Genomic DNA, 25,000 nt, shown 5'->3' on the forward strand with positions numbered 1-25,000 from the left:
AGAGAGACATGCAAACACACAGACACACACAAAGACACACACACACACACACATACATACAAAGAGAGACATGCAAACACACACACACACACACACATACAAAGAGAGACATGCACATATACACAGACAGACAAACACAAAGACACACACAGATGATATTTTAGAGAGATGTGGTGTGTGTGTGTGTGTGTGTGTGTGTGTGTGGTATTTTTAAAGGTGCTTTATAAAATGAAGTGTAATGTTATTAATTATTATTATGAACATGTTTCTAATGTTTAACCGTGTAGAGATCTGTTATTAGCCCATAACCAGTATCGGTTTCTCTTCCTCCTGAACTGATCATATCTGCAGTCTGTCAGTTCTGGACACAAAAAAGTTTGAAAATGCGTTTATAAAAATTCAGCCTTGAAAAACTCAGTCGTCTTACATTTCAGATGTTCAATATTCCAGTCAAGAAATTCTAAATCAAAGAAAAATGTTTTAATGGCATAAAAAAAATTCAGATTTATTAAATTACAATTGTCAATAATTCAAATGAACATGATTCAAATTCTGATTGCTTTGGCATATTTTAGCTCCACAGTGTATGGGATAAATTCTGCACCTCAGTGGGGGTGGGTCTTTCGAAAAACCCGAACCCAATCCACCCGGCTACGGGCCTGCAAGTAGAGTATTCTAAATATAAGAACTTTCTAGATGTTTCCCAGAGATGGGTTGCGGCTGGAAGGGCATCCGCTGCGGGATAAGTTGGCGGTTCATTCTAATAAAGGGACTAAGCCGACAAGAAAATGAATGAATGAATGAATGAATGAATGAACTTTCTAGATTTTAATGAGATTAAAACTGAAACAATTGTGTTCGGCTCGTCAAATTATTGTAGGACACCACCAGTAAATCTTGGTGAATTGGGTTTGTCTCTGAAGCCTTGTGTAAAAAATCTGGGTGTTATCTTTGATGACGGTTTAAGATTTGGTAAACAGATTAACGCAGTGGTCAAATCCTGCTTTTCTCAGCTTTGACTTTTAAACAGTCAGACCTATTTTATCTAGAAAAAAAATTGAAAAAATAATTCATGCTTTTATTACTTCTAGATTGGGCTACTGTAATGCGCTATATTCTGGGATTAGTCAGACAACTCTATCCCGCCTACAGTTAGTTTAAAATGCTGCTGCAAGGCTTTTAACCTTGGCTCTAAGGCTCTCTGCACTGGTTGCCTCTGCACTGTCATGTCACTTTTAAAATTCCTCTCCTTGTTTTAAATCTCTAAATGGCCTGGCTCCTTCCTACCTGTCAGAACATCAGCCTGCCCTGCTGAAAAATCCAGCTTATCCAGCTTAAATCCAGCTGGTTTTAGCTGGTCGACCAGGCTGGTTTTAGAGGGGTTTTGGCCACTTCCAGGCTGGTTTCCAGCCATTTCCAGCCTGGTCTTAGCTGGTCAGGCTGGGAGATGACCAGCTAAAACCAACTTGATCAGCCTAGTCAAGCAGGGTATTCCAGCCAAAACCAGCTATACCCAGCTTAAACCAGGCTGGTCAAGCTGGTTTTAGCTGGTTTTAGCTGGTCATTTTCCAGCCTGACCAGCTAAGACTAGGCTGGGAATGGCTGGAAACCAGCCTGGAAATGGCCAAAACCCCTCTAAAACCAGGCTGGTCAACCAGCTAAAACCAGCCAACTAGCCTAGGCTGGTTTAAGCTGGATTTTTCAGCAGGGTGGTCGGTCTCTTCTCTCATCTGACCAGAGATTGTTATGCATCCCAAAGTCGAGGCTGAAATGCAGGGGTGAGCGGGCTTTCACAGTAGCTGGTCCTACCTTGTGGAATGCTCTGCCCCTCTGTATTAGATCTATATCATCTCTGTCTGCTTTTAAATCTACGCTGAAAACTTACCTTTTTCATTTGGCGTTTTATCAGTGAGAATTGTTTGTTTTAGCTTTAATTTTATACTTGTTCTTTGTGATTTGTATTTTTCAGCACATTGTTTAACCTTTGGTTGTTTATAATAGTGCTATATAAATAAAATTGACAAAATACAAGAAATTGAATAAAAATGCAACATTAAATATATTCGCGCTTATACAGAAAGTAGATGAAACAGCGCCCCCTGCTGTTGAATGTTCTGCAATGCTGCTGTGTCTGCTGCGCGTGCGCAGCTCCAGTGAGCGGGGTTTGTGTGTATGTGTGTGTGTGAATGAGCGGCGGGCGGCAGCAGGTCAGTGAAGAGCTAACGGATGTGAGACTCCGAAAGCCAGCAAAGCGCTGTAAATAAACCGGTGATCGGGACCGGCGCTGGAGCTCATACCGCCGGGAGAGGCGGAGCAGGAGGCCTCTCTGTGCGGGACTCGGGCGGAGCGGGGCCATGGCGCGGGATTATGATTACCTGTTCAAGCTGCTCATCATCGGGGACAGCGGTAAGGAAACACCGGGGATGAGCGACGGAACCAGGCCGCGACTCAAACACCGCGACATTACACGCACTCGAGGGATTATTTGCGCTGGATGTAAACTTTATACACAGCTTGATTAATTTAACTTATTATAAATGACATTAGAGGAGTTTATTTCTGATTTATCTGACTGATGCTATGGGCTTGTCAACTGAGTTTAGTTACAGCCATTCAGCCTGTGTTTTGAAGTAAGGTTAGTAGTTTTAAAATGTCTGGGATTAAGAAGCTTTTATTTTGTCATGTTATTAATTGAGTTCAACATTTATAATTTTCTTTCTGTAATTTAAGATTCAGTGTTCAGCGTCATTAACATGTACTCGAGTGATTATTTACAGTGACTGTAACTTAAACTGTATATGTTACAGATCTTAAAGGACATTGTAGTAACAGAATATTAGCAGGCTGATGTCACCCGAGTTCAGTTACAGCCATTCAGTCTCACTCTTTTAAAGTTGCCTGTAATTTTAAAACATTAGGAGTTACTTATTAGTCATTAATTGTGTTAAACATTTATAATCATCTTTCTGGGGTCTAAGATTCAATGTTCAGCGACACTTACACGTACTCGAGTAGTCATTTGCAGTGAATGGGAACTTAATACAGATCTTGATTAATTAACGTATTTTAAATGACATTTATAATAGTTTATTTCTGCTTTAGATGAGGAGCAGATGTAATGCACCCATTAAGTCAAAGTCAGCTTTATTGTCAATTCGACCACATGTAGGACATATAGAGAATCGAAATGACGTTACTCTCAGACCCTAGGTGCCTAACATATAATGTTAATACAAAAAGTTGAGTTTTAAGAAAGGATTTACAATAAATAAAATTATACATAAAATGTAATCTAAATATATACCTAAAATTGAGTCTAAATATATACATAAAATGTAATCAAATCTAAATATATACCTAAAATTGAGTCTAAATATATACATAAAATGTAATCAAATCTAAATATATACCTAAAATTGAATCTAAATATATACATAAAATGTAATCAAATCTAAATATGTACCTAATATTTAGTCTAAATATATACATAAAATGTAATCAAATCTAAATATGTACCTAATATTTAGTCTAAATATATGCATAAAATGTCATCTAAAGAATAAAAAAAGAAAGAATAAAAATTTGTAATCAATACAATACAATACAAAGACATTAAGGTCATATGGCAATGGGTGTGCAGATATAGAACCGTATATAGTGCAAAAAGGCATGTAAACATAAAAATTGTGATACAGTGTCATGATAAATAGGGAGGTAGTCCATTGTTGCATAAAGTGACCAGTGCAGATGTAAGAGTGTATGTGTGTATTAACAGACTTTATTTAAGATTGCAGCCATTCAGTCTGGCTGTGTTTTGATATTGCTCTTGGTTTTTAAATATTAATGTTACAGTGACCTGTTTATTAGTTGAACTGGCTGTGATTGCATGGGTGTATAAATAAACTAGATCCATCAAATCTGACTGAGATTATATTGTAAGATTTTCATTTATCATGACATTATTTGTGTTAAACCTGTTTCTTATGATGAGGAATCTTTCTTAATATTGAGATGTTCATTCATTTTAATAATTTTGAATGTTGATATTGTGTTGGCTTTTATTAATCAGAACTGCATTTCTTTCTAAATTCATAAAATAATGTTATGGATTAAATAAATAAATGTCATCAAGACTATTTTTAAAATGTAATTATTTTATTCATTGGTGTTGCGTAGAAGGGACAAATGTCTGATAACATGGCGCCTTTTTGTCATTTTCATGCATGCATTGAAAGATTCACTCAATGGCAATGAATTTGTGTTTGAACAACTACTAAAGACGTTTCTTCTAAATTCAATATAAATATCGTCATTTAAAGAATTTATTTTTGCATGCAATAAATATAACGGGACATCTTTCCTGACACTATTAGATAACGTTTTAGACTACAAAGTACCAATGTTTTACCTTCGGAAGTGTTAATAAATCAAATTTAAGCAGATTAACCCTACATTTTAATTAAAATGTTTATTATTCTGACCAGTTGTCAATGTTTAATCTTTGAATGCTTATATGTGAAATGCATGCATATAATAGTATAGTTATGACCACAGAGATTATGAATTTTTATTTATTGTGTTTAAAGATGTTTCTTCTGTCTTTCCTGCAGGTGTTGGCAAAAGTAGTTTACTGCTGAGGTTTGCTGATAACACTTTTTCAGGTAGGAGCAGCACATCACATGTGTTTTTAACAAACATTAACAGTACAAGGGGTCAGTAGTGTATAGGAGCCACATTACTGATAATAAAACTGACTACAAACACAGTCACAACTAGGCCTGTCACCATATCTATTATTTTGTGGTTTGATATATAGCACCAATTTAATTGTCATTTTAACACTAAAAGCATCACAATGCAAGAACACTCTTTCAAAGAACACGTAATATTTCATTCTTACGAATACCTCATTTAATTATAGTCAATTTAACAGTTTAATAATCAGGCATTTACATCAGAATTTGAAGACATGTATATTCTAAACTAATTAATGAGCAATATCAAACGAATAGCAGTGCGATATGGCTGCTTATCAGCACTGGTGGGACGCGTGCGTTGTCATGAGGCCGTAGGCCAAGTGCCTTAGCGTCCCACTAGTGCTGATAAACAGCCATATTGCACAGCTACAAGTGTGATATTGCGTTTATACAACAGTTCATCATCACAATCCTGTATATAAATAAGAAAATCAAACACGGAGAGTCTAAAAACCCTTCTTTTATTAGGAACTACTTTCTTCCGCCATTCATTCACATCTGCAGCTGACGTCAGAACAGCAGAAGCCGTTACTTTAGAGCTCGTGTTTGAATTTGAAGTGATGACAAAACTGCTGATTTTGCTCATATTTTAAGATTATAAGGCTGAACATGACATATAATGCCATCAGTCTGCAGAGATATCTTCTTACAGTGTTACAGTCTACAGTATTTCTTTGTTGCAATCGGGATTTCACAATAATTAACCCCAAAATAACAACGAATCCACTAACGTTACCAGACTGCTGTTGTGTTTGTAATAATGAAAAACGCTAAACACATGCAGACTTTGCTTATTTCAATCTGCCAACACAACACACATTCCTGATATGCAATCAAATCTGTATAAATACAGCATTACAACATACAAAAGAAAGAGAGATCATCTAACCTGCCGACATGTCTCTGAAAACCCAGGAGACCGGGGGAGAGGGTGTTCGGGGGTGAGGTTGAGAACAGGATGCAGTAGGTTTTGGGCGGCCACTTTGATCGGGTACTGTACCAAAGTTGGCAACCCGGGGGTGTTTAGTTTACAGACTGTACCAAAGAGGGGGGTGGGTGAAATTACGGGAGTTTTTTTTTTTTAGAAGGAAATAAAAACGGGGTGTTTGCGGGAGACTGGTCTGAAATACAGGATACTCCCATGAAAAACAGAAGTGTTGGCAGGTGTGCTTACCAGTTTAATATTGATTTGAACTGCTGTAGTTACAAATCAGACTGTTACATCTTCTAAGCCTAAGGGCTTATTATGCACTTCTGTCGCCATCTTGTGGATAAAAACGTCAACTGTCGCCGACGAGCTCTCTCAGACGTTGTAAATATTTTAAAATAGGCACTATTCTTGCAAATAAACTGCATAATTGCAATCTAAACAACTACATTCTCCACTAAAAAAGCCTAAAAAGTACTGTACTTCAGCAACTTCACTTGCTTCCTGTTAAATCAAGTATTGGTTTTAAGACTCTGGTTTTAACATACAAAGCAGCACACGGGCTAGCACCTGACTACATTTGTGACCTGGTTTCTCTGGCCACTCCCACCCGCAGTCTTCATCCCTCATCTGCAATCTTGCTGTATCAGCCACGCTGTAAACTGAAGACTATGGGTGGTCGTACAGTGTGCCTAAGCTATGGAATGGCCTACCCACCAGCTTCAGGAATGCTGTTTCTCTGGATTGTTTTAAGAAACTTCTTAAGACTCACCCTTTTACCGTTGCTTTTAACTTAGATTGATTATTTTTGTCATTTTATCATCCAATTGTATTGAATCATTCATATTTTATTGCGGTCTTTTTATTCTATTTTATTTTCTGACTGTTTTTATTGTTCTGCTTTGTTTGCCTTGTATGCCTGTTAGCGCTTTGGGACTGAGAAAAGCGTGTTATAAATAAAATTTATTATTATTATTATTATTATTATTGTTGTTATTAAAAGTATATTTTGTTGTCTAACAGCAGTAATATTTGTCAGACTGTAGTGTCTCTGCTTGTTGCTGACTGTATGTGGGCGGAGTAATACACAAAGGGTAAAGAGGCTGTACTGATGATGATATTACTTAAATATATCACAAATATCAGCCAATCAGATTCGAGATCCAGACAGGACTGTTGTATAAATAATAATAAATGTTACCTAAGATGTGCCAGCTAGAAAAAAGCCATTTAGTATAGATAAATTTAGTATAAATTTGTGTTGGGTTGTTTGTTGTTTTGACTGTAATTGCACATTTTTAATTGTCATGTTTTGTGTTTCCAGGTAGCTACATCACCACCATCGGTGTGGACTTCAAGATCCGCACAGTGGAAATAAACGGGGAGAAAGTCAAGTTGCAGATTTGGGATACAGCAGGCCAGGAGAGATTCAGGACAATCACCTCCACGTGAGTGACACCTTCAGTTAAATGCGCAGATTAGTTACAATAAAACTTGATATATTGCAATGTTTGATCATAAACTCTTAAAACGTGTGATTTAATTAATAATAATAATAATACATTTATTTATACAGCGCCTTTCTGGAGCTCAAGGGCACTTAATGAAACTAGCTAAAATGAACAAATTTTTAATGCTGTACACTAGATATCATGACAAAGTTAATGAAACTATCTACACTACCTGACAAAAGTCTTGTTGCCTATCCAAGTTTTAGGAACAGTGAATAATATCTTGACTTCTAGTTGATGATTTGGTGTCAGAAGTGTCTCATATGAAAGGCAAAGGCCTCTAGATTTTGCTTATTTGAGCACAATAAAATCTGATCATGCCCTGATTATTAATGATGTCATTAGGACAGTAAGCTCTGACTCTGCTTAGACTAAAGTCTCATCACTGAACAGAAATAATGTCCAGTATAGAATATAAAGTCCTGCTGCAGTGGAGACAGAATGAATCTTGTCTGACTCCATCATGAGCTTGGAGGACTGCATCCATACATCTCTGACATGACTCACATCACTGATTAATAAAGTCATCTGGAATGAAGAAGAAAGCCTTCCTGCAGGACTCCCAGAGTTCATCAAGACTCTTTGTGTTCATCTTCAACACCTCCTCCTCCATCTTACCCCAGATATGCTCAGTAATGTTCATGTCTGGTGACTTGGCTGGCCAATCCTGGAGCAGCTTTGCTTTCAGGAGCTTTGATGTGGAGGCTGAAGTATGAGCAGGAGCGCTATCCTGCTGGAGAATTGTCCCTCTCCTGTGGTTTGTAATGTAATGGGCAGCACAAATGTCTTGATACCTCAGGCTGTGGATGTTGATCATCCACTCTGCAGATCTCTTGCACGCCCCCATACTGAATGAACCCCAAACCATAATTTCTCCTTCACCAAACTTGACTGATTTTGTGGTGGTTTTCTTGGTTTTTCTCTTACTAAATCAAACTCAGTCTGGAGGTTATAAATATCAGAAGAATATACTTTATTGTCGACAACAAAGGAGAACTTTCAGGAGACCCCCAGTAGCATCTCTGTCTGAAAAATTCTCCTTTGTTGTCGACAATAAAGTATATTCTTCTGATATTCATAACCTCCAGACTGAGTTTGATTTAGTAAGAGAAAAACCAAGAAAACCACCACATTTGGCGTCCCTCTGGGTGGGCTGGAAAGGAGCAAGACTGGTGTTACTGTGCATGCTGGACTGGAGAGAAAACACAAATATGTGGCCACAATAAAAAACGGTAAGCGATTTTATGCTTATTAGTTTGTGTTTTTTCTGCCAGGACCTGCTTGTACAGGTAAATACACTTGAACTGTTTCTCCAGCTTTAAAGAATTAAAAGTAAATGTAAAAAAAAGATATTAAAGAAAAAAGGGGTTTTGAATAACAGAAGAAAAAGAATTTGCATGCAAATGATCTGTGTTTTCCTAAGAGGGCCTTGATGGATAGGATAAACATTAACTAGTAACTGTTACCCAGATTTGGGAAATTATTAATGATATAAGATATGCATAGAGCATTTATAGGTTTTAAGAGAGAGTCTTCAATGTGTGGTGACAGTTAAGAGATTAAAGCAGAGTAAGGTATGCAAATGATCTGTGTTTTCCTCAGTGGGCCTTGATGGATAGGATAAACATTAACTAGTAACTGTTACCCAGATTTGGGAAATTATTAATGATGTAAGATATGCATAGAGCATTTATAAGTTTTAAGAGAGAGTCCTTAATGTGTGGTAACAGTTAAGAGATTAAAGCAGATTAAAGTAGAGAGATGCGCGCTAAGACCTACGATACCGCTTTGTTAAAGGAGATGAACAAAGGGCTGCATGGGTAGGCAAGAAAACCTGTGGTTACCGCTCTAAGGTTAGAGGCTGCTCGGACAGGTCACTCAAGAGGAGTGTAGTGTAGAGTATTTATTTAATTGAAGTGTTTGTGTATTTGCTGCTTCAGATTGTGGCAAAATAGTCCACAATTTCTGTGAGAATCTTGGCTCCAGTAGGTCTTCTGCAGTATTGGTGATGATTGGGATGCAGATCAACAGATGATTCATGGGGAAAATCCACCTTTTTACACCAAATGATCAACTAGAAGTCGAGTTATTTTGTGTTGCTCTTTTGCTGTGTTCACACCAGACGCAGAAGAAGCGTCAAGCGTGAGTGATGTACATATTAAGGCAATGCAAAGACACGAATAGACTTCCTGTTGTGCAATATGCGCAAATGAAGCGGCGTGAGTTGAGCGTTTTGCACGCTTGATGAGTGTTTCACGTGAATCGCTCGAGTTGGAAATTCTGAACTTCTGCGAACACTCACACTACGTTAACCAGTCATAAGCTTTGTCTTGTAGGGGCGTGATTATGACTTAGTGCCTAATGAGTTGTTGCTGTCCTGAGGGGAAATCCTCCTGCTGAGAACGGACAACAGTTCATCAAACTGGGGTCAGCTCAGTCTGAAGCACCGCTGAAAGCCTCCATCACCCAGGTACAGTTTCTGGATGAGTTGATGAACTCACAGAGCTGGTGCACAGCGCTGAAAGAATCTTGTAGACTCAGACACGGCTCCAAATGAATCAATGCTGTTTTTGAACCTTTCTAAAGCACATAGACACAGCTATTCTCTTAATAAACTCCATGTTAGCCATTTAGCTATTCACACGTCTATTTACGCGAGAATAGTGCGATTTATCCACGCGTGCCACGTCTGGTGTGAACACAGCATTACAACTGGGATAAAGGACAAGACTTTGGTCAGGTTGTGTACATATTCCTAAAAGACTCTGTGAGAGTTCTCCAATATGGCGTGCAGTCTTTGTTAGATCTGCATGCTTTGTTGCTGTTTAAGCCAGTTGTTTTGATGAATAAGGATTATAAATGAAGACGTACTTTAAGCTCTTAAAGGGCCATGAAACCCCCTCGTTTCAGCAGGGTGTTTTCACACCTCTACTTTGGAAAAATCCAGAAAAGTGGGCGTGTCCAGCTTTGTCTAGGAGGGAGTGTCAGAGGAGGAAAAGAGGCATAGTGTGGGAGTGTCTATTTGGGCACGCTGAGTTTCATAGTCAAAATACACACACACACACACACACACACACAGAATTACACGCCAAATTATTGAATGGTGGACTTTAACTGCAGTTTGGCTCTTTCTTTCAGGGAATTCATTCATGCCCCTCGCGACAAACGAGATATTTTATTCGAGGAGCTGCTCTAAGCGTGTATTTTTCATGCAGTGTTTGATACCGCACGGCGAATGAGAGAAAAAAAAAACCTCAGCATTTCCCGGAAACTTAGATGCACACGGCAGGTAGTGTCAGAAAGCTGCGTGTGTTATTCCGGTCACAAAATGCGGTGAAAATCCTACACGAGGTTAAAGTTTGGTTGTAACATGTTTACACTCGGTGCAATAGTTAACTTAGTTCAATATGAACAAACTGAATAAACAAAGAGCACTGGTCGCTCACTTACCAAATCTGTAGAGACAAGAAAATCACCAGCAACTAGAGCCGCGTCTTTATTAAGAGAAGACTACAAGCGAATCCGGATCTCAGCGTTTGCAGATGAGAACAGCTCTCAGGTAAACAGTAATCCTCCTTAGACACGTAAGTTATTGTTGTGGAGCGTCGCGTACACTGTTAATCCACACGTGACTCCAGCTGAGCTCTCACAGAGAGAAAATGAAAACAAAACTTCACTGCAGCAAACTATAAAAGCAACACTTCACGCTTGTTCTGCCAACACAACGTGGCGTCTCTGTCGTCTAAACACTGTGACAGTAATGAATATTAATGAAGTTGCACAATAGAGCGCGCTGATTGGTTTGAACCAAGCTTTACTCATGCATTAATGCAGCACACTGTAAGATGTAATAAGACACACTCTGGCACAGACGCTCAGTCTGCACGCTGGAATACACGCTATTATGTCATGACCGTGACGCAGCTTCAATAATTCGTTTTAAACCGGAAGTACGAATTTGCTTGAAATAACGCAAAAACAACCAATTTACACTTTTAGTGAAATATAGGTGTCCTAATAGTGTTTTTAGCAGTGTGGGACACATATACCACTGTCAACAGCTCAACACATGTGTTCTGGTGTTTCATGACCCTTTAAATGTGTGTGTGATTCTTAGAATACCTCTGAGGAGATGTGCATTAAAATAAGGCATGTTGCAGTGGTAAAACATGGTATTTATACTGTTGAAAGAATCAGAGTGTTGATTGTAATGCCCGATGTGATCTCACTGACACAAATAAAGACACAGCAGGTTTTAAAAGTGTCTTATTTCCTCTTTCAAGCAGTGGAAACCGCAGGTTGAAGCCGCCTTCCTTTATACACTGAACACATTCGGTTTCAGTATATTGAGAGGTGCATGATGCCAGTATGTGGTGTGGGTGCAACGGTTTATACTACTCACGGTTTTGGGGTTTCAGTAAAGTATGTGTTATGCTTAGACAAAAAATGGCTTCAGACAAATTAAAAAAAAAAAAAAAACCTATTTATTTGGTAACAAACACCTGACAGTGGGCTGCTATACGCACAGCTAGTGTTTTTCAGCCATTGATAAACTTCCGGTGAAAGGTTGAAGTGGCTGTTTTTAATTAATAAGGTTTAGGCCTGTCACAATAACAAATATATGGACTTATCGCACAACACATGGACATGAGCTCAATCATTTTTTTATTGATGCAATATATATCGCCCATACAAACAAACCAGTTCTATCAACTATTTAGCTGATTGTGCAACATGTCTATCTCTATTGGAGTGTCTCTATCTCTATTGTCAGTGTCAGCATGGTTAAAAACACTACAGTATTTTCTATAAATGACTATAGTATATTTTCATGTGGGTGTCTGACAGCTGACAATAGATCTGCTAGTAGATATCACAGCCTCTGTTACTCTTTACCTTGTACTTTTTTTGCTAACATTTATTATTATTAATTTATTTAGGATATGTGTTTCCCACATTCTGACTCCAGTGCCTCATTATTAAACTGTTAAAATGACTATAATTAAATGAAATATTCTTCAGAATAAGATGTGTTCTTGAATTGTGTTGATATTGTATTGTCATTCTGGCATTATATAGTACGTGACATAAAATGGTCTTAAAGGGACGATAATATTGTTTATCACAGTATATGTTGGTGCAATATATCATACAACAAAAGTAGATATCGTGACAGGCCTAACAATGTCCTTTTACGGGATGATGCTGTAAGTAAAGTATAATCCATTAAATAGACTTAAGCATTCCTTTAGTTGTTCAGGTGTGAATCGAGATGAAGCACAGTTTAAACAAGCTCCATCAGGAGCAGCAGGCAAGCACAGAAACTCCATTGAAAATACATTTCACAGGAGAATGGGCAAGTCCTGGAGTAAAATGAGAAAATATGATACACGGGTGTTTTGGAATATGGATATGGTCTTTACGCTGTTTTCATCTGTTTTTATATTATTTTTTCTATTTTATTTATATGTGTCTCTTTTATTCCTGTTTATGTAAAGCACTTTGAATCGTCACTGTGTATAAAATGTGCTATATAAATAAACTTGCCTTGCCTTGCACAGCGGTTGTGCCGCACACATGACAGTTGGAAGTAACGCACACCGGACGCGCTCATTCACATGTTATTTGAAATGAAATTATTCAGACATCACTTTGTTGGCACTGCAGAAATATAAACAGTGTCCTGAGTCGTAGCTGGGCACTGCAGACAGCTGCTGACTTGTGGCACCCGTGTTTAAAACCTTTGTTTTACAATGTTAAAATGCATGGCAGTGTGTAGCGCGGACTGTACCCCCTTTACGATGGTCTTGCTGCGGACAGTTACAACCCTAGCAAGCTCAACGCATTCTGTACTGTACAGGAGACATGGAGGAGATTGATTAATGGTCTACAGCCAATCAGGAGGCAGATCACAATGTGATGTAAAAAAATTGACCCGAGTTCAATTCCTGGCTCAAGGTCCTTTGTTGATCCTTCCCCTCTCTCTGCTCCACATACTTTCCTGTCTGTAAATCTCCACTGTCCTGTCAATAAAGATGAAAACCCCTTAAAAATTATTTAAAAAAATATATAAAAATTAAAAAAGCATGTCAAATTAAAAAAAAAAAAAAATCAGCGAAACTGCGAGGCCGCGAAAGGTGAACTGCGTTATAGCAGGGGACCACTGTACTGCAACAATGGCAGTGTAAGTACACACTTCCAAAAAAAACATATTATTTTATTATTATAAACATTTCATTTAATTATTGTCATTTTAACGATTTAATAATTAGGCATTGGAGTCAAAAATTGAAAATGCAAATGAAGCTTGTTTATACATGAAATAAAAATAGCACAAGTTGATCTAACAAAAGAACAGACGACTGATCTAGGGATTTGTGGGTGTTTTCACACCTGCCTTATTTAGTTGGATTGAATCGCACTAGAGTTCGTTTTCCCCTTTTGGTGCGGTTGGTTTGGGCAGGTGTGAATGCAGCAATCGTACTCGAGTGCGCACCAAAAGCGGACCAAATAAGCGTACCGAGACCTGCTTGAAGAGGTGGTCTCGGTACGCTTTCAAACCAACCCTGGAGCGGTTCATTTGTGGTGAGAATATGATCTGTACTAAGACAGGTCCAACCACAAAAAGTACTGCGCCTTTTGGACTAATTCAGCTGCCGTAGGCCGATGCGCTGAGCATTATGGGATATGGAGGAAAAATATTTGTTGACAGCGCTTTACCAACAGAGAGAGAGAGGGAGGGGAAAACATTACCTGATGGATTGTTGGTAATATTTCCGCAAGATGAGCATGTCGCAGTTTAGCTAAATTAATTCACACCTCCTCCTGAAGTGACGAGTGATGCATTAAACACTGTTTTCCAGCCGCGGCCGCGCTTCATTCTCGTAATGTATAGTTTGTTTAAAGCAGGGATACAATCAGCCCTCCAGAGTAAAAGGTTTTGTTTACCTGCGGGAGTTTATTGGCATTTTCCCGCACGTGAATTCTGACCAATCAATAAGCAGTTTAGGAAATATGTTCAACAACATCTGGCCAATGAGAGATGTGGATTTTGTCAGATGACTGCATTTTGGTTCGTTTCAACTGGTTCGGACCAAAGCCAGCAGTGTGGTGTGAAAACGACCCAAAGATGGCAGAAAATACAACAATGTATAATTTATTACCCTTGGTGCGGACCAAATGAAGCGAACTACAGATGTGAAAGCACTCTAAGAATCAACATCCGTCATCAAAATAAGACCTGAATGACATGAATGTATATTATCAGCCTGTGTTAGCAGTAATGCGTGTTTTCAGTATATTTTGGAGATACGCAGTGCTGAATTCCAGCAGGAGTGAATCTGAGCTTGATAAAGGCTGGTATGTTCAGCAGAGATGCTCTCCCCCATTAGATTAAGTGAATTTCAGCTCACAAACACTGTAGATGTCTGTGTGAGGCATTATGGGAAAGAGTTCACCATCTCTAATAGTTTACGTTCTGGCACACGAGTGAAATATTGGAGGAAAATCCTTAATATTGTTGTGTATGGTTATTTTAAGGTATATAGGAGTGAAACACACTGTCATAATAAGAGTTTATATGGTGCTTTCTTCTTTGTCTAGTTCATATTAAAGGTTCAATAATGTTTTTTAGATGTTAGTGCAAGTTAGTCTGAAGGGTATCTATCAGCTAGTTTGCTCTAAAACTGACAAATAGGGGTGCAAACTCGGACTGGTCTCGCGGTTCGGTTCGGTTACGATCAGGGCTTGACATTAACTAGGTTGATAACCAGCCACAGTGGCTAGTAGTTTTCCAAATTTTTTTTTTCAATGTTTATAGATTTTTTTCCTTTTCTCCCCATCAACTAGGCATACAGACAACAATGCAGCCCTTCTTATATATATGTATATACACATACATACTAAGGGTGTCACGACCCTCCAAATCCTCGATTCGATGACATTTTCGAAGTCATGATTCGATTCGATTTTCGATTTAAAAAAGAAAAATTTAACAAAATCATAAACAAATCATGCAGTAACTGAATAAAGACACACATAATTGCCACCTGTCAATTACTTTTTTTTGCGGGACTCGTGAATAGGCAGTGATCTGTGTCCTTATAATGGCGTCGGTAAAAAAAGTGCACAACCAACAGAAACCAGTCAACAGTATTTGAGGTGTTCGCTAAAATTACTAAGTACAAGTGTGAAAGTGAGAGATTGAAGCAGTCTACTGACCCGCTGACTGCCTGGACCCGCTGTCTCGAGCGCACGACAATGTGTGTGTGCCTGCCTGTGTGTCTGTGTCTGTGTGTGTGTGTGTGTGTGGTCACGTGATGTGTGTTTTCAGCGGTAGTGAGGAAGGAGGGCTGCTCAGAAATGCAAAACGCCAGAGTGGATGTGGATCGTTATCGTCATAAAATGCCATTTAAAAACTAAGACCTATTAATGTAAACAGGGCCTGAGTGTGTATTTTTCACGAGCGGATTTGCAACCGGTGCGGGGCGGAGGATCGCGATGCCGGTGTTGTCTATCGGCCTAATACATAGCAGAGCTTGCAAACTGTGTTTTTTTTTTTTTTTGTCGACAACACGAACGTTGTCAACATAACTCACTGGAAATCCAAAATGCTTACACACCGGCAACTTCATTGAAAGAGGAGAGGGTTTAAGTTCTGTTGACGGGTCTCCTGCTACTGCAGTTCAACAAGCTCTTTAACAAGCATGTTTTTTTCCGCTTGTCAAGTCAACAAGTCAAGCTGATGTGACATGGGGCGTTGCAGCATCGAGGATTCCATTTTTTGGTTCGATAATCGAAATTGAGCATAAATTTCGATCGATTTTGATTTAAAGTCAAAATCGTGACACCCTTAATACATACACACAAATACACATTCAAATACCATAGGTAAAAAAAAATAAAAATGTTCCTAATTATATATATATATACATATATATGACAAAAACATCGGTGTCTGGGGATGACGTAATGTCAGTAGTACGGTGATGGTGACCTCTGCTGGCCAGCGAGGGGAATGACTGGGACCAAGTCGGTGACGCATACATTCAGAAATCAAGAGGTGACAGGGCTTTTTCTGCTGGAGCCCCCGACTGTGGAATGGTCTGCCTTTACAGATCCGGTCATGTTCTTCACTTGGTGCTTTTAAGTCTCATCTAAAAAATCACCTTCTGTCTCTTTGCCTTTGATTGTAATTAATTAATTTTATATATTTTGCACAATTTTTATATATAGGTATAGATTTTGTATGCTGGTTGTTTTGTAAAGCACTTTGGTCAACATCTGTTGTTTTTAAATGTGCTCTATAAATAAAGCAAACAAACAAACAAATGTCCAAAGGGAGAGAGGAGAGAGAGAGAGGCAGAGATGGAGTTTTACAGCATTTCTCCTTTGTAGTGAAATATTGGCTTGTGTGCTGTGTCGCCTTCAGTGTCAATGAAAGACTTTCCAGCAGACTAGGGTTGTAACGGTATGAATTTTTTACGGTATGATAATCGTCTAAAACAATACCACAGTTTGACGGTTTCGCGGTATACGGTATTAAATAGTAATTCTCATAGCAAAGACCCTGAAAAGAATAAGAACACGTTTTCTGACTGAACAAAGGTTTTATTTCAACAAACTTTTGAAAGAACCATTTTAATAGAACTATAGAAGTCTTTTATAAAAATAAACTGAAAAATTTCCCATTTTAATAAATTAAATTAGAAGGAATAAACAAGCAAGGTCTTTTAAGATTAGACAAAAATAAACTTAAACTGTCCTTCCTTATAAGCAGGATAAATGGGAGACCAAAAGTGCAATACCAAGTTTATGGCTGTAAACATGTATTTAAAGCATTGTTTTTTTTCAGTCTAGGTTGTGATGAAGAAATGTAAGCATGTTGAGATTTTCAGGACTTAATCTTGACCGCTGAGGTGAGAGAATGTGTCCACTTGTACAATGAACAAATAAAAAAATAAGAAAATAATAAATAATGTGTCAAAGTCCAAATAAACATGGTGCAAATCCTCAGTAAAAAATAGATATAAATATTTACTTTACTATAAATAGTTACATAACGAAACTAGATTCAATATGGAACATCCTTAGGTTTTATGTGCCAGCATGGATATGGTTGTCTGTGGATATGGATTTGGATCTGGTTGTATGCAATGCAGACAAACAGCTGCACCTTCATTTGCGTCTTTTGAAAACAGCAAGAGCAGCAGTTCGTCTTTGCTGTGTCACTGTTTTGTCATGTTTCTGTGCTGCTGTGCATGCAAAAGTACTTAGTATGAGAATTATTTCATGCAAAACTTTTTTTTTTTGCGTTTTATTTAGCCGCGCATAAATGTATGCCTATCTCTCATTCTGTGTTGTTCAAAAAGCTCATTGTTGGTCCACAAACCAAAGCGAAACCTATGCTTATTGGTTGTGATATAGCGAGTTTGAACCAATCTGGGCATGGAGGAGGGACAATGCATCAATGTATCATGTCTGGTTTGTCCGGAGACACAGTGACGAGCGTTTCTTTGTCAAATCTGTTATGTCTAAATTTGTCAAAAATGTTATGTGATACAGCACTGGAAAGCTGAGATTCTCTTCTTTATGCCAATCTTTGAATTGTATGAATCGGATCAGCGGATCAAAAGTTATTAAACATTTAAGAGCAATGCTTATTTTTAAGTCTCGGTCTTTAAGAGTTAAAACTGTTGATATGCAATTGTTCATGGTATGATAATCGTGCACGTTCAAATCGTGGTAGACCGTCATACCGGTATATTGTTACAACCCTACAGCAGACTCACAAGCTGTTGAACTGTGCATAATTATCTACCTTTTAAGTAGTAGGAGTGTTTTATTTACTCGCCCTCGCCTCCTTCACCATAGTATTCTACTGCGACATTGCACATAGGAGATAAATGACCTCTGTATGTTATAAACTAGTACTGAACTGATATCGAATTGTCCCCGTCTGTATCACGGTGCACAGAAGAAACAATTAATATTGACACCCCTAGTGACAAAGTTAGCATCTATAAGATATAAACAGTTTGCAGTTTGTCTCTTCTGCCTAAATGGATCAACGATTTTTTTTTGCTGTCACCTCATACTTCAGTTTCTCGTCCAATTTTCTGACCAATGAAGTGCTACTCTGAAACGTTTTTGATGTTTCTCTGCGTCAAGTTTCTTTCCTGCTGGGAGTTTTTACAGTTTTCTAATAAAAAATATAAAAAATCAATATCAAATCGGCCAATTTAGTCATTATAATATTGTGCATCGCTAACTATCTGTAAACCACACTGTATAAACACAACACTGACTGTTCAACGCATGAACGAATGATTTGCGTTTTTAATTGTTTTTCTGCGGCTCAGACAAATAGTGAAAGAAATGATTTTGAGATGTGAGTCTCTTGAGAAACGTTACCTCAGACAACCACTTCCTGTCAGCGATGTTAGTCACAGGAAGTGAAAGAGCCACAGGTCACCCTTTTCTTCAGAAGACAGAGAGAAAATTTACAAAACCGCTCTTAAGCTAAACTATTAAATAAATAAACAAATGATTTGTTATGCACTGAATGGATTTATACGAGATTCATTAGTCAGGTTGCAGGTCCAGACACACTTCTCACATTTTCAGCATTGTTTTCAGGATCAAATTAGTGTGTAAATGTGTTAAACGGTGAGCTAAACGTTAATTGGTAGCTGACAGTGTTATCAGATTATCTAAAACCTAATAAACACAGAATATGCAGAGTTTTGTGGATGCCGAGCGTTCCAGTCCTGCTGGGAAACTCTAGTTATTCTGCTTTGGGATTGTGAGTAATGTAAAAGTTGGCTCTCAAACTTTTAAATATACTTATACATATGGCTAGAATGTATGTTTCACGGACCCTTAAGAGTTTAATATTTCAAAAATTAAATATGTATTTAAATTAAATGATTTAGATTTACATTATTTTTAAAAAAGCCATAATTTATCTTTTTTTATATTATCGTTTTTGTTTGTTGAATTTTGTTGTTTTTGTTCTTTTATTAGCGATTTTATTTGACGATTGTTTATTTAATGTTTATTCACATTATTTATAATAATCAAATATAATTTTACTGACATTATTTACATTTTAAATTGTATTTATTATGAATAATGCTAGTTTATTTTTTATTTAGTAAATGTTTCTTTAAAATATGCTTTTTCTTTAATTTTTGGAGTGATAGTTTATTGGTTTACATTATTTATTATAAATATTTTTTATTTTGTAAATATTTCTTACATTTTATCTTTACTTTTTTGCAAAAATATTAATTTGTATTTTATTTGTATTTATTTACCTTTTTATTTTTATTTATTTTGAATAATTCGTGTTTATTTTTATTTTTGTAAAAAAAAGTATTTTCTAATTTTTTATTAGTTTTAATTTGTTTTTATTTTATTTTATTTTTTATATATTTCAACTAATACAGGTTTATTTTTTATTTTATAAATATTTCTTAAAAATGTATATTTTTAATTTTATTTACATTTTTAATTTTATTTGTTATAAATAATACATATTTTGTTTATTTATATTTGTTTACATTATTTATCATAATATTTAATATTTTTAAATATGTATTTTCTTTGCTAATAATTAATACTTTTATTTATTTGCATTTTTATTTAATATTAATAATACGTTTATTTTTACTTTTTGTAAGCATTTATTAAAAATATGTATTTCCTTTTTTGCGTTTTTGTAAAGGTATTGACATGTTTATTTCATTTATTCAAAATTACACGTGTTCATTTTCAATTTTGTAAACATTTTTCTTAAAAAATTTTTTTTGTTTTTTGTAGTGGTGTTATTTTATATTTTATTTATTTATTTATTTATTTATTATAAATAATGAATGTTTTAAATTTGTAATTTTTATTTTTATTTATTTCTTTTACGTTTTTTGAATGTTATTAATTTATATTTATGTTTATTACATTTAAACATGTACTATTTTATTTTGTTTGTTGCACTTTTTGGTGCTTTATGTGTTTTAAAATGTTTAGTTTTTAAAGCAGCTTTTGTTGTTCTTGTGTTCATCATTGTGCTTCAGGCTGAACTGAGTTTATTGTTTATGTTGTATTAAGATAACTTCCCACTCTTGATGTGATTGTGTTGTTTGTGTGGTCTTTTTCAGGTACTATAGAGGCACGCACGGTGTAATAGTGGTTTACGACGTCACCAGCGCCGAGTCTTTTGTAAACGTCAAGCGCTGGCTGCATGAAATCAATCAAAACTGTGACGACGTTTGTCGAATATTAGGTAAGTATATTGTCGATTATATTGATGCATTTCACAAAGAAACACTATGTTCCTCTTGCATGCATAAAAAATACAGTATGATATCATTTTTAAAAAAAAAATTGCCATCAAGATTTAAGGGTACCCATAATGCCCCTTTTTTACAAGATGTAAAATGTGTCTCTGGTGTCTCTAGTAATGTTGTCATGATACTGATATTCGATACCAATCAGTACTGAAAGTTTCAAAATGTCCATTTCCCGCTAACATTTGAGTGCTGTTGAGCGCATTCTTGATTTGCCATTGGGTTCACATGCTCAACAGAAATGACTGTGATTGACCGTTAAGGTCATCAGTTCACCAAACTCACTGCTGTTTGCTGAGTGTAACCACAGATACAGGGACACTGGAGTAGAGGTCTGCTTTCCTGCCGCTACTGACCAGATTTCTTGCTGTGTGGGAATAAATTTCTGAATAAAATGCGGTAGCTGTCAGTAACTCTGGTGTAATTTCACAGGAGCGGGCGGGCTAACAATATAGCGCTCCCAAGTCCCGAAGTTATTTCAGAACAGCATATCTGTGATTTCCTCATTGTGCTCAGAGTGGTACGGTACAGTTCGGTTCGGTACGCTTTTATGCCCGTTTCTACTGTCAAAGGGTACCTAAAAGCCATCTGTACCATACCACTTTTTTGGCACCTTTTTAAAAGGGTACCAAAAGGCAGAGCTAGACGAGCAGCTGAATTCTATTGGTTTACAGCCGGGTTGTCGTGCTGACTTTAGCTCCAACTTGCTTCAACACACCTGCCTGGAAGTTTCTAGTATACCTAGTAACGCCCTATTTACACTGGGCTTCAGGGTCTGAATGCTTGACTGAAGGCGTGTCTGAAGTTGGGGCTGAATCGATCGTCATAGCAGCGTCAGCCAATGAAATTCAGTCAGTAATATGCCACTGTCTAGCTGTTGTATTTGCATACAGCGATCTGATTGGCTGACGCTTCTGTCGGCGCTTGAAAAGTTGAGCTAGTCCCAACTTCTGCAGCGAGCAACGCCTTTGAAACGGCGCCGACGGATCCATAATGCAGTTTGGCAACGCCTGACGTCACCCATTCAAAGTGAATGGGAAGCGTGGACGCTGACGCCCCGTGTGAATGTAAGTGCTTTATTAGCTTGTTCAAGTATGTTTGATTAGGGTTGGAGCTAAACGCTTCAGGACACCGGCCCTCCAGGACTGACACCCTTGGTTTACAGAGATACGTCACTCGCAGAAGCAGAAGAATGAAAACAAAGGAAGCGCTATTTTTAAATGCACTGCTGAGACATTACACCGTAACAATATATACATATAATATTGAGCCATGAATGATCCAAGCTTAAACAAACCTTGACGTCGTCTTGATGAACAGCCACAAAGCCAAGAAGAACAAAATCTGCCATGTAAAGTTGTTGTTTTACGAGGTCATCTGAAAGTGTGAGCGGTTTTACTGTCTCCAGAGAGCTCACCACACGTCTATATATGAAATAACAAACTTCTTGAGCTGATTATGATAACGTGCGCATGATCACTGAAACGCTTCTGACATCCGATGCTTTCAGAAAGAGACAAACTCGAGAGTGAAGCACGAAAAAACAAAGGAGAAGCCGGAAAAAACAGCAGCAAATGATGCTTCAGCAACCTAAAACATGAACACACTGCCATGTTTAACTATTATCATCAACTTCTGGACTATTATGAACTCTGAATGACAGAATTACTCTAACAGAGGCTGCATGTGCTGCTGAAGAATACAGACACAGATGAGAGGTTTGCTTTGATTGTGGGCTATATTTCATGTTGTTTTTGAACCCAAATAAGGCCTAAATGTCTGCTGTGTGTAGTTTTTCTGTAGTTGGTATAATATTGGAGACTGTAAAGGTCTATGTCTGTTTATTAGGGATGGGAAGATTAACCGATATGTATCGATACGCGGTCATGCGCGTGCACGATGCGAGTGCATCGGTTGGGCAGCAGAGGATGAATGAAATTTTGGAAGCAAATCGAGATGCATCGGTTTTTGCGAGATGCATCGATTTTTCCGAGATACAGCTTATATTTTTAATATAGAATGTATTTTTTATTTATTAACAAGTGTTGTCAACCTGTTTTTGGCGCATAATTTAATCGACCTACATAAAGTAAGCCTTAGCAACGGATTTGCGGATGTGTACACACTACAACTCAGTGTATCAGGTGTGCGGATGAAGCTAGTGGAGCGCCCTCAGAAAGCGCGAGAAGCAAAACAAACATTTTATTCCTCACTGAGTTTTAAATCTAAAGTATGGCAACATTATGGATTTAAGGATGGACGACTTGTGAGGACAGATGCAATTTGCAAAATGTGCCGCATATCTGTAAAATACGCGGGCAGTACGACTAATCTGATATCTCACTTGAAGCGGCGCCACGGTGTTGTTGTGGAAGCATCTTCCAGTGTTCCTGCATCCCCGGCTTTCGCACTGCTTCAACTGTAGCTACCAGCTCCAAAAGTGGTGAGAAAAGCATTGCAAGTTTTTTTTTCCGTGCGCAACAGTTTTGTGCGCTCTACGCCAATAACAAATGCTATTGCATTGTTCATCTGCAAAGATATTCAGCCTAGTGTCACGGAGAACGAAGGTTTTAAACACCTCCTCCTGTTAATTTTTATTTAATTATAATAATAATATTAATAATAATAATGATAAAAATAATGGTTGGCACAGTGGGTAGTTTGACCACCTCACAGCAAGAAGATTGCTGGTTTGTTATATTTTTGTTAGCCTGTTGTTTACAGTGACAGTGATGTTTCAAAGCAGCATAACACTGCTAGTTCACCACCTTAAGTTTTGAATATTCAGTGGCAAAATATATCTTTGTAAAACTTGTTTTCATAGTTGAAAAGTTAAATCACAATTCTTGTTGTGCAATGATAAACCTTTATGTTGAAAGAGTGCAAATATATATATTTTAATATATATTGCACTTATACATTCTGTTTATCTTGAAAATGCTTAAATAATATGTGCTATATGTTCTAAAATGGCCCTCTACTGTAAACTGACACTCTGGCTCTGAGAGAAGAGCCAGTTTGTTAAAAAAAGTCTTGGTTTTGCTTGGTTAATAAATAATCAAACTCATTCAATGGCACAGCATCCTCTTTCACATCATCTCATAAACTTGATCTAATAAGTTAGTGCTGAAATATCGCATCGTATCGTGATATGGGTGTGAATCGTATCGTGTTGCATCGCAATATGTCACAAATGTATCGCTAATATATCGGATCGTATTCTTTGTATCGAGATGCGTATCGGATCGGCATTATAGCTTAGATGCCCAACCCTAATGTTTATATATGTTCATTTATTTATTTATTTTATATAATTCCAGACGTGATCTCCAGTTATAATCAACTCATGTTCATAGAAAGGTTAGAAATAAACATTTAGACACATATTTGTGTGTATAAAGCATCTGTGCTGTGAGAAGAGCTTCTCGTATGATATGAGAACAACCTGTACAGCTTTACTTTGACGTTTCCTCGAGTGAAAATGACGTACTCTAAAACTTTCTGTCATACACTAAGCCCATCAAAAGGGTACCCTTGGTAGTGGAAACACAAGCTTGATAAAGGTGACCTGTACCATACCATACTCTACCTCTCAGTGGAAACAGGCCATTATTGGGCACCTGTACAGCCAGTGCTCATGAGTGTTACACATGATGATTGCGTGACCAGTGCTTTCTGCTTTTTATTGGCACATTCTGTTCATGCATTATCTGCATGACGGTCCTCAGAGCAGGATTTACCAACATAAGAGAGCAAAGTGAAGATGCGCTGGTCTCTTTAGCTTGCATTAGAAAACGGTCAGTTTACTGTTAGGAAACCCACATCAGGCAAGTCTGATGGATGGGAGTCTATTTCCGGCGTAAAAGACGTAATTGGAAAAAAATTACCAATTGCATGATGTGATATTACCTCAGAGTTTTAGGGTGTTTTCACACCTGCCTTATTTAGTTGGATTGAATCACACTAGAGTTCGTTTCCCCTTTTGGTGCGGTTGGTTTGGGCAGGTGAGAATGCAGCAATCGTACTCGAGTGCGCACCAAAAGCGGACCAAATAAGCGTACCGAGACCTGCTTGAAGAGGTGGTCTCGGTACGCTTTCAAACGAACCCTGGAGGGGTTTGTTTGTGTTGAGAATATGATCCGTACTAAAACAGGTCCAACAGCAAGAAGTACTGCACGTTTTGGACTAATCCAGCTGCCGTAGGCCGATGCGCTGTGCATTATGGGATATGGAGGAAAAATATTTGTTGACAGAGCTTTACCAACAGAGAGAGAGAGGGAGGGGAAAACATTACCTGATGGATCGTTGGTAATATTTCCGCAAGATGAGCATGTCACAGTTTAGCTAAATTAATTCACGGCTCCTCCTGAAGTGACGAGTGATGCATTAAACACTGTTTTCCAGCCGCGTTTCATTCTCGTAATGTCTAGTTTGTCTAAAGCAGGGATACAATCAGCC

At 37.6% G+C, this 25,000-nt stretch overlaps 2 protein-coding genes across 3 annotated transcripts in view; both read left to right on the forward strand.

Moving 5' to 3' along the window:
• Positions 1-25,000, forward strand: part of si:ch73-55i23.1 — a 782,803-nt gene that overhangs the window by 57,556 nt on the left and 700,247 nt on the right. The gene's annotated exons all lie outside the window — the stretch shown is intronic.
• Positions 2,173-25,000, forward strand: part of rab35a (RAB35, member RAS oncogene family a) — a 30,951-nt gene continuing 8,123 nt past the window's right edge. The window contains exons 1-4 of one of the 2 annotated variants that reach the window (XM_073951111.1): positions 2,173-2,406; positions 4,611-4,661; positions 7,010-7,133; positions 20,354-20,478. In XM_073951111.1, coding sequence (XP_073807212.1) covers positions 2,355-2,406; positions 4,611-4,661; positions 7,010-7,133; positions 20,354-20,478 — 352 coding nt within the window. In that variant the 5' untranslated portion in view covers positions 2,173-2,354. The remainder of the gene's footprint in view (positions 2,407-4,610; positions 4,662-7,009; positions 7,134-20,353; positions 20,479-25,000) is intronic. The other variant, NM_001386745.1, reaches the window with a different exon arrangement.

This window comes from Danio rerio, chromosome 5, assembly GCF_049306965.1.
Source record: "Danio rerio strain Tuebingen ecotype United States chromosome 5, GRCz12tu, whole genome shotgun sequence".
Taxonomy (NCBI): Eukaryota; Metazoa; Chordata; class Actinopteri; order Cypriniformes; family Danionidae; genus Danio; species Danio rerio.